The 14,825-nt window shown below is 43.7% G+C and overlaps 1 protein-coding gene across 1 annotated transcript in view; it reads right to left on the bottom strand.

The window, feature by feature from the left end:
• SULT2B1 (sulfotransferase family, cytosolic, 2B, member 1) overlaps nt 1-13,665 on the bottom strand; it is a 61,706-nt gene extending 48,041 nt beyond the window's left edge. Inside the window, exon 1 of the mRNA XM_010849697.1 lies at nt 13,646-13,665. Within this exon, the coding sequence (XP_010847999.1) occupies nt 13,646-13,665 (20 nt within the window). The remainder of the gene's footprint in view (nt 1-13,645) is intronic.
• Between the last annotated feature and the right edge of the window lie 1,160 nt (nt 13,666-14,825).

The following is a 14,825-nucleotide window of genomic DNA, read 5'->3' as shown; positions in this document are numbered from 1 at the left end:
AGTCCAAGGGACTCTCAAGAGTCTTCTCCAACACCACAGTTCAAAAGCATCAATTCTTCGGTGCTCAGCTTTCTTTATAGCCCAGCTCTCACATCCATACATGACTGTTGGAAAAACCATAGCCTTGACTAGATGGACCTTGGTTGGCAAAGTAATGTCTCTGCTTTTTAATATGCTGTCTAGGTTGGTCATGGCTTTTCTTCCAAGGAGTAGGCATCTTTTAATTTCATGGCTGCAGTCACCATCTGCAGTGATTTTGGAGCCCCAAAAAATAAAGTCTGACACTGTTTCCACTGTTTCCCCATCTATTTCCCATGAAGTGATGGGACCAGATGCCATGATCTTCGTTTTCTGAATGTTGGGTTTTAAGTCAACTTTTCCACTCTCCTCTTTCACTTTCATCAAGAGGCTTTTTAGTTCCTCTTCACTTTCTGCCATAAGGGTGGTGTCATCTGCATATCTGAAGTTATTGATATTTCTCCCGGCAATCTTCATTCCAGCTTGTGCTTCATTCAACCCAGCATTTCGCATGATGTACTCTGCATGGAAGTTAAATAAGCAGGGTGACAACATACAGCCTTGACGTGCTCCTTTTCCTATTTGGAACCAGTCTGTTGTTCCATGTCCACTATTCTTGCTGCACATATGTAAATAATCAAGCCAAGTCTTCCGAAACCAGACTTAATTGGCAAACAAATTTATCTTTCTGTGGTTCTCTCTGATGGAAATTGGGGTGATTGTAGAGAGTAAAAAACTATATTTCAGTAGACACTATAATACACACATGTGTTGGGACTTCTCTGCTGCTCCAGTGTTTGAGAATCCTCTTTACTATGCAGGGGACACAGGTTCGATCCCTGGTCGGGAACCTAAAATCCTGTATGCCAATGAGAACTGAGTCCTTGGTGCCGCAACACCAGAGCCCATGTGCTCTGGAGACGCTGTACTAAAACTAGAGAGAAGTCTATGAACTGCAATGAAGTAAGTGTCCAAACACTGCAACAAAAGATCCCACAGGCTGCAGTGAGGATCCTGCATGATGCAACCAAGACCTCATGATGCCAAAAATAAAATTTTTTTTAAGAAAAGAGTATTTGTTAAAAAAATACAGAAAGTATAAAAGTCATTTTTTAAAAATACATACCTTTGCATATTAGATTTTAGTTTTGTTTATTGTCTTTGAGATTTTGTTTTCTCCCTGTAAATCGAACTAGATTCTGAACTCATCTAGTTTCCTCCAGTATTTGACTATTGTCCATACTAACATTTCCAATTTTTTCCCTACCGTTCTGACTTGGAATCACTGAAGACTAACACTGCCCTGTTCCCAAAGCCTTGCAAACTAAAGCTGGACAGATGGATAGCAAAATCACAAACAGCTCGTGTACGGACAGTCTTCAGGCCCGTTGTTGCTATGTGAACACTCAGAAGGATCACCAGGGGGACTTTCCTGGCGGTCCAGGGGCTGAGACTCTGCAGTCTCAGTGCAGGGGGACCCAGGTTCCATCCCTGATCGGGGAAATAAACCCTGCCTGCCGCAAAGTAAGAGTTCACGTGCCACAACTAAAGATCCTGCAGGCCATGACTAAGACCCAAGGCAGCCAAATAAATAAATAGTACAAAGAAGAAAAAGAAGAAGATCACCAGAGACATACGGACCAGGAACACCTGTCATGTTGCCATTGCTTGCCCCCACTCCATCTGAAGACGTTCTGGGCCCGACACGTAGAAATGTTCTCAACTGGCTGCCTTCAGAACTCAGAAACTGGGATTCTAATCTTCTCTAATCGTTAACCATTGTTTTTCTTTTGTTTCCATAGAAATGCCTTATTAAATACCTCATTTCTCATGCAATATAGGCCTCACTTTGGGAACCCAGCTGTACTACCACCTCCTAAAAATGAGACACAACTGTTTCACTGAACTGACCTATTTTCCAGACTAAGAGACTAATTCAACGAAATAATGGAACGATCTACCAGTTCAGCTTTTCCTGTGTGGAGTTTCCAAAGAAGTTTCAGAGGAGGGGACTGATGGGGTTTAGGACAGGCTACCCTAACACCTGCCACTTTGGTATATAGATTATTTTAAGCTGAAGACAATCAAGGCCCAACAGACCCAAGAAATGCTTTTTGCCTCTCCCTTAGCTGCCTAAAAGAATTCAGATAGGGAGCCTAGTCCAGGAAGAGAACTATCCCCAGAGATAACTGTTTAATACAAAGAGGATGGGTAGGTATACTAAATTGGAGGGGGAGGGGTGGGGCTGGCCAGGTCCCCATTTGTTCAAATTCCCCTGGGTCCCATTGTCTTTCCATAGCGTGGCAAATATGTGTTAACCAAACACTTCCCATCTTCCCATGAACTGGTTTCCTTCCCTTTGAAGCCCCAGACCCCCTCTCGCTTTTTCTTAGCTCAGGCTGTCATTTAAGCCTCAACTGCCTGACAGTCCTTGAGCCTCTCGAGTCTGTGCAAGTCTCCTGCACACAAAGCTAACTTTGTTTTTCTCTTGTTGATTTGTCTTAATTCAATTTAATCGTTGGACCAGCCAAAAGAACCTAGAAGGGTAGAAGAAAAAAATTTAAATACTTATTTCTTTGGCTGTGCCCGGTCTTAGCTGCAGCACTCGGGATCTTTGATCTCCCTCGTGGCAGGTGGGATCCATAACTGCCGCGCGCAGACTCTTCGCTGCAGCACGTGGGATCCAGTTCTGCGACCAGGGCTCAAACCCTGGGCTGCTTGCATGGGAAGCCCTGAGTCTTAGCCACTGCACCACCAGGGAAGTCTCAACAGAAGAGATTTTCTCCCTCCCTACTCTTACTAATTTAAGTTTATAGGCGTCTCTGGTGGCTCAGTGGTAAGGAATCCGCCTGCCAATGCAGGAGACATGGGTTCATTCCCCGATTTGGGAAGAATTCCACATGCCGTGGAACAACTAAGCTCGTGTGCCACGTCTAATGAGCCTGTGCTCGAGATCCAGGGAGCCGCCATGACTGAAGCCCATGTGCCCTAGAGCCTGCGCTCTGAAGCAAGAAAAATTACCGCAATGAGAAACGGAGCACCCACTTTCTGCAACTATAGAAAAGCCTTCGCGGCAATGAAGACCCAGAACAGCCATAGATAAATTTACATTTCTCATATGACCCAACAATTATATTCCTGAGTCTCTACCCAAGAGAAACAAAAGCACATATCCATGGGAAAACCCATGAATGGTCACAGCAGCATTTTTTATTATAAGCAACTAGGAGATGTGAAGTGAATGAAGTGAAAGTCGCTCAGTTGTGTCCAACTCTGCGACCCCATGGACTATACGGTGAATGGAATTCTCCAGGTCAGAATACTGGAGTGGTTAGCCGTTCCCTTCTCCAGGGGATCTTCCCAGCCCAGGGATCGAACCCAGGTATCCCACATTGCAGGCGGATTCCTTATCAGCTGAGCCATAAGAGCAGCCCCATAAGCAACTAGGAGAGGCACCCCAGATGTTCATCAACAGGCAATTGAATCAACAAAGTCTGGCACCACCGGACCATGGAATACTGCTGGACAATAAAAAGGAATGAACTTCTGAAGCACCCAAAAATGTGGACAAACCTCAAAATAATTCTGCTGAGCAAAAAAAAGCCAGACCAAAAAAAAAAAAATAGAACATTCTGTATGCTTCCATTTATATAGAAGTCTAGAAAAAATGCAGACTAACCTGCAGTGACAGAAAGCAGGTCATTGGGTGCCTGGGGATGAGGGTGGGGTGGGGTAGAAGGAGGATTTACAAAGGGACACAGGAAACTTTCGGGGTGGTGATGTGGTCACCATCTTGCTTGTGGTGATGGCTTCACAGGGGTACACGTATCAAAGCTTAGCAAATTGGGCACTTTCGAATATGTACAGTTTCCTGTATGTTAAGTATACATCAATAGAGCTGTGAGTAGGTAAATGGAAACAAATTCATTGAACCATATGCTTTAAAAGTTAAGTAAGTGAAGTGCTCAGTTGTGTCCGACTCTTTGTGACCCCATGGACTGTAGCCTACGAGGTTCCTCTGTCCAAGGAATTTTCAGGCAAGAGTACTGGAGTGGGTTGCCATTTCCTTCTCCAGGGGATCTTCCCGACCCAGGGATCGAACCCGGGTCTCCCGCATTGCAGGCTGTACTTTAAAAGGCTGTGTTTTATTGTATGGAATTGGATGATTATTATGTAAATTAGGGCTGAGTAAATCTGACTTGAAAAAAACAATAAAACTGCAGCCGGTAGATAAATAAGTCCTGGAGATCCAATGTACAGTGTAGTGAATGCAGACAACAATCCTGGATCACAAACTTCAAAGTTGCTAAGAGACTGGATTTTATTTATTGTTTATTCATTTACTTTTTGGCTACACCTCGAGGCTTGCAGGATCTCAGTTCCCCAGGTGGGGATTAAACCTGGGTCACAGCAGTGAAAGCCTGGAATCCTAAGCGCTGCTCACCAGGGAACTCCCAAGAGTGGATTTTAATTGTTCCCACCACAAAAACAGAAATGATCATCAAGAGATATGATAAAGGTGTTAGCTAACGCTCCAATAGTAATCACGCTGCAACAGATCAACGTATCAGGTCATCATATTGTACACCTCATCTTACCCAATGTTGTATGCCAATTACATCTCAGTGTAAAAAGTGGATGGGAAGATAAGCCAGAAAGCAAACTGAATGAAAATTCTACGACGACTCTGAAGGATGGGTATGCAATAGTCATCGTATAATACTTCTGATTTTTCTGTGTGCTTGAAGTAGTTTATCAGTATATTCATGTGAGTAAAAAGGGGGCAAAGGAAAACTGTCTCCACTCACACTTTTGGCACCAATATGTATGGTTTCTCCCCCTCAATGCCACGCCCCACACCCACCAATTCTCCAGATACCAGCTGGGTGTTCAACAATTCACTTCACTAACTACCCAGAGTCAGCACAGACTCCACAGGCTTGGTCCCACAAGACTGGCCCATCTTCAGATGCCAATCTCGAGTCCCAGATTGTTTGTTTTTACTTGTGGGGTTTTTGTTTTGTTTTTGTTTGTTTTTATATTGGAGGTCATATGATTTATCATAATGATACTTATCATAAGTATGATATCACTTATACGTGGAATCTTTAAAAATGATACTAATGAGCTTACTTGCGAAACAGACAGACTTAGAAAACTTATGGTTACCAAAGCGGAAAGGTGGGGAGGAGGGATACATTGGGATTGACATGTACACACTGCCATATTTAAAACTGATGACCTGAGATGGGACCAGGTCACCCTCAACACACTGGATGCTCACTGCAGGGAGACACAGGAGCCTTATCCGTCAGCCCAGGAGCGTCCGTGACTGGTTCCCAGAAACTGTTAGTCTCTCAGTCGTGTCCCACTCTTTATGAGAGTGTAGCCCTCCAGGCTCGTCTGTCCATGGGATTCTCCAGGCCAGAATGCTGGAGTGGGTTGCCATTTCCTTCTCCAGGAATCTTCCTGATCCAGGGATTGAACCCTGGGTCTCCCACACTGCAGGAAGATTCTTTACTGAGCCACCAGGGAAGCCCAGAAAATGACGTGCAAATTTGCATTCTTCCAAATCATACTGTGTGTTTGTTTTCATGAAAACATAGGCTCAAAACAGAAAGCCTAATGATTACTAAAAAGGAGGAAGAGGAGAGGGTCGCTGGCAGGGCTCCTGAGCCTTTTAACGCGTGTCCTCTTCATGCTATCATTTCACTGCTCCTAACCTCCCCTGGAGAAGACCTTCAACCCGCAGGATGTTCACAGCGCTGTTGTGTGTCACAGCCAAAGCGCTGGGAACCACCTAGGCGCCGCCAATAGGAGTGATCAAATAAACTGAGACTCACCCTGCTATGAAATGTGACGCAGCAGATTAAAATCGCAAAACAGGGCTGGTGACAGATTAAGTTCTCTGAGGCCTATTAAGTGAGAAAAGCAAGTTGCTGGACAGTTCATCTGGGACACTACGCAATATTCAGGTGAAAAAAACCCTACAAAAGTGTATATTTATGAAGACTTAAATATGTGGGAGAGTATGGGGGAGAAGACACTGTGAGGAAACACATTCGACAAAAAGAGTGGGTCCCCTAGGAAAGACATCGAGTGACCAAGGGACTTTCTCTATGAACTTGAACACAGTCTCATTGAACAGCTGTGTGTAAAAGAATCCAAAGTTTTTGAATTCTGAAAGTCGCTCAGTTGTGTCTGACTCTCTGCCACCCCATGGCTTATACAGTCCATGGAATTCTCCAGGACAGAATACTGGAGTGGGTAGCCTTTCCTTTCTCCAGGGGATCTTCCCAACCCAGGGATCGAACCCAGGTCTCCCACATTGCGGGTGGATTCTTTACCAGCTGAGCCACAAGGGCAGCTCATAAAGTGGAAAGGGCAAGATTAACCCCCAGGGGGTCCACCACCAAGAAATAACCAGGAATAGTGTTCTGACATATTTTTTTTCATTTCTGCATGGTTTACTTTAAATTGGCAGAAATGTTTTATAAATTGACATATTTATTTTTAAGGGTTTTATCTTTGTTAAATTAGGTGGTTGGCATCCTGTTTTTGTCTCTTAATTTCATATATATAAATATATATACATTTCTTATAAATACACTATTTAAAATATAAATCTACAAAATATTAATATGTGTTTATATAATATTATATTTAATATATATTTATAATTTAAACATAATACACATTTATATTTACTCATCCCACTGTTTTCTGCGGGGATATAAAACCCCCTCTGTGCCCCTATATATATATATATATATATTGGAGAAGGAAATGGCAACCCACTCCAATATTCTTGCCTGGAGGATCCCATGGACAGAGGAGCCTGGCGGGCTATAGCCCATGGGGTTGCGAGAGTCGGACACAACTTAGCGACTAAGCCACCATATATACATAAAATCCTCTCTATGTACATATATGTGTGCCTGTGTATATATACACATAAATGACTACACAAATATGCAGAGGGGATGATATTACATATGTCATTTTCTTCGTTTTCTTCTTTGCATGTTTCATTTTATATCTTGCTGTTTTGCACACGGCTCTCCACATAAACATTTGCCATGGTGCTTCAGGCTGCTCGTAAACATCACTTTTGATGCCTGCCTAGGTTTCTATGGGTGGAGTAGGGTTTACTTCCTCACTTGCCTCTGGTTGGACATTTGGTTCCTTGCCAAGTGTTCTCTGGGATAATTATGTTTACACCCAGCGCCATCTCTGCATTTTGGATTTGTTCCACCATCTCCAGAACTGAATCCTTGACTGGTCAGCGGGAGTAAACCCTTGGTTCTGAAAATGATTTTCTTGCTTTGTGATTATCAAAAAGAAAAAGAAAAAATTGCATCCACGCATGGTGTGGAGCGAGTTTGGGAACTACAGATAAGCAAAAGATGGAAAAGCAAACCCTCTGGTGATTCTGTCTCCATTATTGGCTCTGGAGCCTTCCATTAATTCCAAGTTGAATAATTTTCTTCCATTTCATGGTGAGAATACATTACACAGCACTTCTGCATTCTGCTTATTTTGATTTAGTCCATCATAAAAACGTGTTCCCCTTTCACTTAAAATGATTGCATAACATTCTATAACGTTGCTATCCCATACTTTACAGAACCTTTCCTCTAAAGCTTATTATTACTATAAATATTTCAACTTATGATTACAAATATCTTTTGCATCTATTTTTTTTACTGATACAAATAATGCAACAGAGAAAATCTTTGTGCATCAGCTTTCCTGCAGATCTTAAGGTTATGTCCTTCCCATGAAAGAAAAGTGAAAGCTGCTCAGTCATGTCTGACTTTTTGTGACCCCATGGACTGTAGCCCACCAGGCTCTTCTGTCCATGGGATTCTCCTGGCAAGAATACTGGAGTGGGTATCTATTCCCTTCTCCAAGGGATCTTTCCAAACCAGGGATTGAACTTGCATCTCTTGCATTGCAGTCTGAGCCACAAGGGTCCTTCCCATAGAGTCCCGGAAACAGAATTACTGGGTAAGAGTGCCAAGTCAGTTTCTGGAAAGGCAAACAACTTCCACTCGTTTACAAAATGGATGATTCGGTAGAGTTTGTGTTACACATCCTCCCTATGGAATGTTATCAAATTTATTAGAGTTTTCCTCTTGGTCAGTGAAAAACTGAGTCTCATTGTCATTTCTGTATTCATTCACTGAGTCACTAAACATTTATTGACCACCTGCTACTATGGCTGGCATAGTTCTGGGCGCTGGAGATGCAGCAATGAACAAAATGGGCTCATTCCAGGGGATGAGGGGAGGGGTGAGAGAGTAAACAAGTCAATAAATAAAGGGATAGATCATTTCAGAAAGCAAAACGTACTACTAAAAGAATTAAGAAGGAGGGTAAAGGGATTTCCCTGGTGGTCCAGTGTCTAAGACTCCTCTCTCCCATTGCAGAGGGCCTGGGTTCGATTCCTGGTCAGGGAACTAGATCCCACATGCCTCGACTAAAGATCCCATGTGCTACAAGTAAGACCCAGTGAAGCCAAATAAATAAATACTTTTTTTTTGTTTTAAAGAAGGAGGGTAAAAGCTTTCCCACAGGTTGGGAATCCATTGTAGTTCTGCCTTGTGACTTATCCATTTATTGGCATGGCAGTTCTGCATTTTCCATATCTTTATCCATTTATCACAACTATGACAAAACCTATGGGCTTCCCTGGTGGCTCAGATGGTAAAGTATCCATCTACTTGCAATTCGGGAGACCTGGGTTCGATCCCTGGGTTGGGAAGATCCCGGAGGAGGGCATGGCAACCCATTCCAGTATTAGGGCCATGGAGAATCCCCATGGACAGAGGAGCCTGGCGGGCTACAGCCCATGAGGTCGCACAAAGTCAGACAGGACTGAGTGGCTAAGCACAACACGTGACAAACGCAGCAGTGATATGTCTTCAACATCCTCTGTGACAGTGACTCAGGCTGCCTCTGGTTATCTCAGGCAATGTTGCTCGATAAGCATTACCTTCCTTTTACACATGCACAAATTACGGGTCAAAGAGGTTAAGTAACTTGCCCAGAGCCACACAGCCTCGGTGGCACAGTGTCTAAAGACACTCAATCGAAAAAGCTTGAGACACTAAGGAGTTCTTGGATAATTTGTCTCCTTGACAATCGAATTTTTTTAAAGTTTATATTGGACTATCAATATAAACATGTCCAATTCCATGGACCTGAGTTAGTAGAGGACAGAGGAGCCTGGCATGCTGCAGTCCACGGGGTCGAAAAGAGTCAGACACGACTTGGCACCCGAACAACAACATCAGCCAAGTGCATACGTATAAGAGAACATATTTCAGAAGTGAACAGCTTCATGAATTAATTCTACGTATATGCACCAATTATCCAGCACCAGACTTAAACAAAACCAAAACCAGGCCCTTGTGCCCTGCGGCCCCAGTCTGCAATGTAATCATGCTCCTTGAATTCTCCTCTCTGCTAATCTCGTTTTAACCGCCAGCTCTGAATTCCTGGAAGGCATCCTTGATGAGATGCTTTCATCAAACCAACAGAGCATTGTAGGCATGCATTCTTGTCCCTATATGCTAAAACCCGCAACTTTTCATTCTCTGCCTTCGGAAGGTAGACTCTGTCTCATTTAAATTAATAGCAGATATGCAGACACACAAGCCCAAAGCCAGAAGGTGACCTGAGGACAACCAGATGGATGCAGAAAGGTCATCAAGGTCACGGGGAACAGAGCAGGTCCCCCGGGGCGTGGTCAGGAATGTTATGGGCTGGTGAGGGACAGGGGTGAGGAACATTTCAACCATAGCTTTGAAAGCTAGGTTGAGTGTCACAAACGGGGCTGGATAATAGTCAGCTATTTGCGCCCCATGTGATACTGGTCCCAGATCGCAGCAGGCAGCCCCCAAGATAGCCCCTAAGAATCCCCATCCTTGGCGTTTCCTACACAACTATATTACATTTACATACGTAAGTGATGGGAAGCAGCCATAGTACAGCTTTAGGCACTAAGAAGCCCACCTAAGTATCCTCTGACACTCTAGGGATGGGGAGGCAAATGTTTTGTCTATAAAGGCCAGAAAAAATATTTTAGACTTTGCCGTCGTATGGCCTGTATCAGCACCACTTGACTCTGATCTTGAAGTGAAAGAAGACCCACGGGGCAGGGGAGGGGAGATAAATCAGGAGTTTGAGGTTAGCATATACACACTACGGTACATAAACTAGATAAACAACAAAGACCTACTGTACAGCACAGGGAACCCTATGCAATATCTGTAACCTATAATGGAAAAGAATCTGAGAAAGAATTCATATACATGTATGCATATGTATTTACAAAAAATTGTAAATTAACTATACTTCAATTAAAAAAAAAGGAAAGAGCCATAGACAATACATAAAAGAATGTGTTTCAATAAAACTTTACTTATAAAAACAGATTATGGGCTGGTTATGGCCAGAAGCCTGCTATTTGTCAACCCCTATTAATGGCAACCCACTCCAGTATTCTTGCCTGGAGAATCCCACGGACAGAGGAGCCTGGCAGGCTACAGTCCACGGGGTCACAAAGAGTCAGACACGACCGAGTGAGTTCACTATTCCACAAGAGGGCTTTCCAGGTGGCGCTAGTGGTAAAGAATCTGCCCGCCAGTGCAGATGCAAGAGACGTGGGTTCAATTTCCTGGGTTGGGAAGATCCCCTGGAGAAGGAAATGGCAACCCACTCCAGTATTCTTGCCTGGAGAATCCCCAGGGACAGAGGAGCTTGGTGGGCTATGGTCCATAGGGTCACAAAGAGTCGGACTGAAGCAACTAAGCAGGCACGCCTTCCAGGGAAACGTATCTTTGACTTACTTTTATTTTTGAGTACATTATTGATGATTTTTGGTTTTGGTTTTCTAGCCACACTGTTTTAGCGTGTGGGATCTTAGTTCTCCGACCAGGGATCAAACCCGTGCCCCCTGCCTTGGGAGTATGGAGTCTTAACCATTGGACCACCAGGGAAGTTCCTTGATGGATTTTATTATATAACTATTTCTGTAATTCTTAAGATTTAAAATGCTTACAAAATTACATTTTGCTTATTTATATTATTTTAGCCTTCTAATTTTATTTTTTAATTGAAGTATAGTTGATTTACAAAGTTGTATTAGTTTCAGATATACAGGAAAGCAATTCAGCTATATATATATATATTCTTTTTCACATTCTTTTCCATTATATGTTATTACAAAGTATTAAATATAGTTCCCTGTGCTATTCAGTAGGTCATCATTGTTCATTTTATATATGGTGATGTGTATCTATTAATCCCTTGACTTTCTGTTTATTACTGATTGAGAGTGCCCGTACCAGTTAAGTTAGATGTTGACTAGTCTGAAATCAATACCGTATGAAATGATGGTTTTTCAAGTAGAAAGACAATCCCCAAAGTTATTGTCCTTTAGGTCATTAACTATTTTTGGAGTTATGTCTCTAATTTCCCATCACTTACATATATAAATGTAATGTAGTTGTGTGGGAATGCCAAGAATGGGGATTTTTAGCAGCCGTCTTGGGGGCTTCCTGCTGCACTATGGGACCAATATCGAGTCTCAACCACCATTATCTCATTCTGGAATTCTCTCTTTTTAAATTTTCCCTTCACCACTTGGCATGTGGGATCTTAGTTTCCTGCCCAGGGATCGAACCCACATCCCCTGAATTGGAAGCTTGGAGTCTTAAACCACTGGACCTCCAGGGAAGTCCCATGCTTCTTTATTCATGTATTAAGGGAGAAGAACTAGTAGGTTCTATAATTCCAAAGTGGAATTGAAACAATATTTCAAACATCTGCAACAGCTCTGGTATGGTTTGGAAATAGCTGTGATTTCTAGCAGTAGGATAAGAGATTCCAGAATAAACAAAGTTACAGGTATTGCCAATACGACACAGGTATTGCTAATGTGGGTTGTCACCTACATTCGTAACTATATGAGTTATCCACTGATATGGAGTAAACCTCTGCAAAACTCAGTAGCTTAAAACAATAGCAATCATTTACTTTGCTCTTGAATCTACATTTGGGGTGGGGCTCAGTGGAAACAGCTCATCTCGGATCCATGAGGCAACAGGTGAGACAGCTCCTCTGGGAGTCGGGGAACCCATTATCAAGATGGCTCACTCACCTGGTTGGCAAGTTGGAACTGGCTGTTGGGCAGCAGCTCAGCTGGGACGGGGTAGGGGGACCTCAAGTCCTCCCCACGCAGCCTTCTCCACGCACTCGTGGGCTTCCTCACAGCATGGACGCTGAGTTCTAAGAGTTTGTCCAGAGAGAACAAGGCAGAACTAAGTACACGGCATTTTTATAACCTAGCCCCAGAGCTCACATAACATCACTTTCATTGAACCCTATTGGGCAAGGTAGTCAAACAGGCTCAAGGGGGAGAGACACAAACTTCATCTTTTAATGGGGAAGTGGCAAGATCTTGAAGATCTTACTTTTTAAGTTAAGCCCCCAGGCAGGAAAGATGGTGAACACTGGACTCAGTTCCTTGGCTTCTATCCAATGACAGAGGCCCATCTTTGTACAAAATTGGAAGGCCTGTCTACAGAGGCCTGTCTCTGTGTTTTCTGCAGAAAATACAACCTGCCACAAAAACAGAATGAAATGTTGGATTTTAGTTGGAGGTTACTGAAAAGAAAGATGCAGTTTCTTTTTCTTTTTTAAAATAATTTTATTTTGCTATTGATTTTTGGCTATGCTGGGTCTTCGATCCCGCAAGGGCTTTACTCTAGTTGCAGCGAGTGAGGCCTACTCTGTTGGGGCTTTCCTTGTAGCTCAGTCGGTAAAGAATCTGCCTGCAGTGCAGGAGACCTGGGTTCGATCCCTGGGTCGGGAAGATTCCCTGGAGAAGGAAATGGCAACCTACTCCAGTATCCTTGCCTGGAAAACCTCATGGACAGAGGAGCCTGGTGGGCTGCAGTCCATGGGGTCGCAAAGAGTCGGGCGTGCCTGAGTGACTAACACTTGCTTACTTTAGGCCTGCTCTGTAGTGGTGTATGGGCTTCTCATTGCAATGGCTTCTCTTGTTGCGAAGCACAGGCTCTAGGGGCCCAGGCTTCAGTAATTGAGGCTCCCAGGTTCTAGATCACAGTCTCAATAGTTGAGGCAGACAGGCTTAGTTGCTCCGAGGAATGTGGGATCTTCCCGGATCAGGGATCAGATCTGTGTCTCCTGCATTGGCAGGCAGATTCTTTACCACTGAGCCACCAGGGAAGCAGGCGATCTCTTTTCCTTATCCAAGTTCACAGACTCCATAAATTCTATCTCCAAATCTTTTGAGGGTCCCTGGGCCCCAGGCAATTCTAAAAAGTGACTGCTGGGAGGGGTCCAGATAACCTGTGTGTGCATGCATGCTAAGTCGCTTCAGTCGTGTCCGACTCTTTGCAACCGCCTGGACGGTAGCCCACCAGGCTCCTCTGTCCATGAGATTCTCCTGGCAAGAATACTGGAGTCGGTTGCCATGGCCTCCTCCAGCGGATCTTCCCCACCCGGGGATCAAAACTGTGTCTCCTGTGGCTTCTGCATTGCAGGCAGATTCTTTACTGCTGAGCCACCAGGGAAGCCCCCTTACATAGCCTACCTTGCTTTAAAGTCTCCCATGGCTCTCTTCTGCCCAGAGTACAGAGGGCAAGGAACTGAGTCCAATGTTCAGGATCTTTCCTGAGTGGGCTTAACTTAAAATGCAGAGATTTATTGTTCAACATCAATTCTCTCCTTCCTTAGTCGTACGTAGAACTCCAGTTTTGTCTGAGACAGAAATGCGCTCACCTAAAACGCATCATTACCAACCTCCCTTGCAACTGGTGGTCAATGAGATTGTTTATTTTTATTATAATTATTATTGGTGCATGTGGATCTTAGTTCCCCAACTCAGGGATCAACCCATGTCCCCTGCAATGGAAGCATGGAGTCTTAATCACTGCACCACCAGGGAAGTTCTCTCTCACTGTATTTATTATTCTGCAACTTGCTTTTTTCAGTCAACAATACATCTTAGAGCTTTTCCTCTGTCAGTCCATGGCTCTTTCTCATTTCTTTAAACAGGTGTATAATATTTCCTGGGATAGATGCACCCCTATTTATTAACCTACCGGTGAACATTAAGGTAGCTTCCAATTTTTGTGGCTTTTACATACATGATGATCAAAGACAAATAAATAAATGATAGGCAGACAGTATCTCCATGGTGGAGCTGATGCTTCAGATTCTGTAGGCAGACCTAGCTCAGTGGTATAAAGAATCTGCCTGCCAAAGCAGGAGACCCGGATTCAACCCCTGATCTGGGAAGATCTCACATGCTGCGGAAAAACGAAACCCGTGGGCCACAACTATTGAGCCTGTGCTCTAGAGCCCGGGAGCCACAACTACGGAAGCCCATTCATCCTAAAGCCTACGCTCCGCAACAAGGGGAAGCCACCAGGATGAGAAGCCTGCGCAGCTAGAATTTAGCCCCTACTCTCCTAGAGAAAACTGAAAAGCCCACACAGCCATGAAGACCAGTGCAACCAAAAATGAAAATTAATAAATAAAAAAATTTTTTAAAGCAATGATTGCGACTTCCCTGGTAGTCCAATGGTTAAGACTCCGAGCTGCCACTGCCCGGGGCCCAGGTTGGATCACTGGCCAGCGACCTAAGATCCCACATCCTGCAGGGTGCAGCCAAAAAAGAAAAATAAATCAATGAACTATTGATACATTCAATAGGATGATTGCACCTCAAAATCATTGCTCTGTGCAAATGAAGAACTCTGTAATGATAC

This window comes from Bison bison, unplaced genomic scaffold (assembly GCF_000754665.1).
Source record: "Bison bison bison isolate TAMUID 2011002044 unplaced genomic scaffold, Bison_UMD1.0 scf7180017864285, whole genome shotgun sequence".
Lineage (NCBI taxonomy): Eukaryota > Metazoa > Chordata > Mammalia > Artiodactyla > Bovidae > Bison > Bison bison.
Note: the sequence above shows the minus strand (reverse complement) of the source record. Positions and strands in the feature narration are given on the sequence as shown.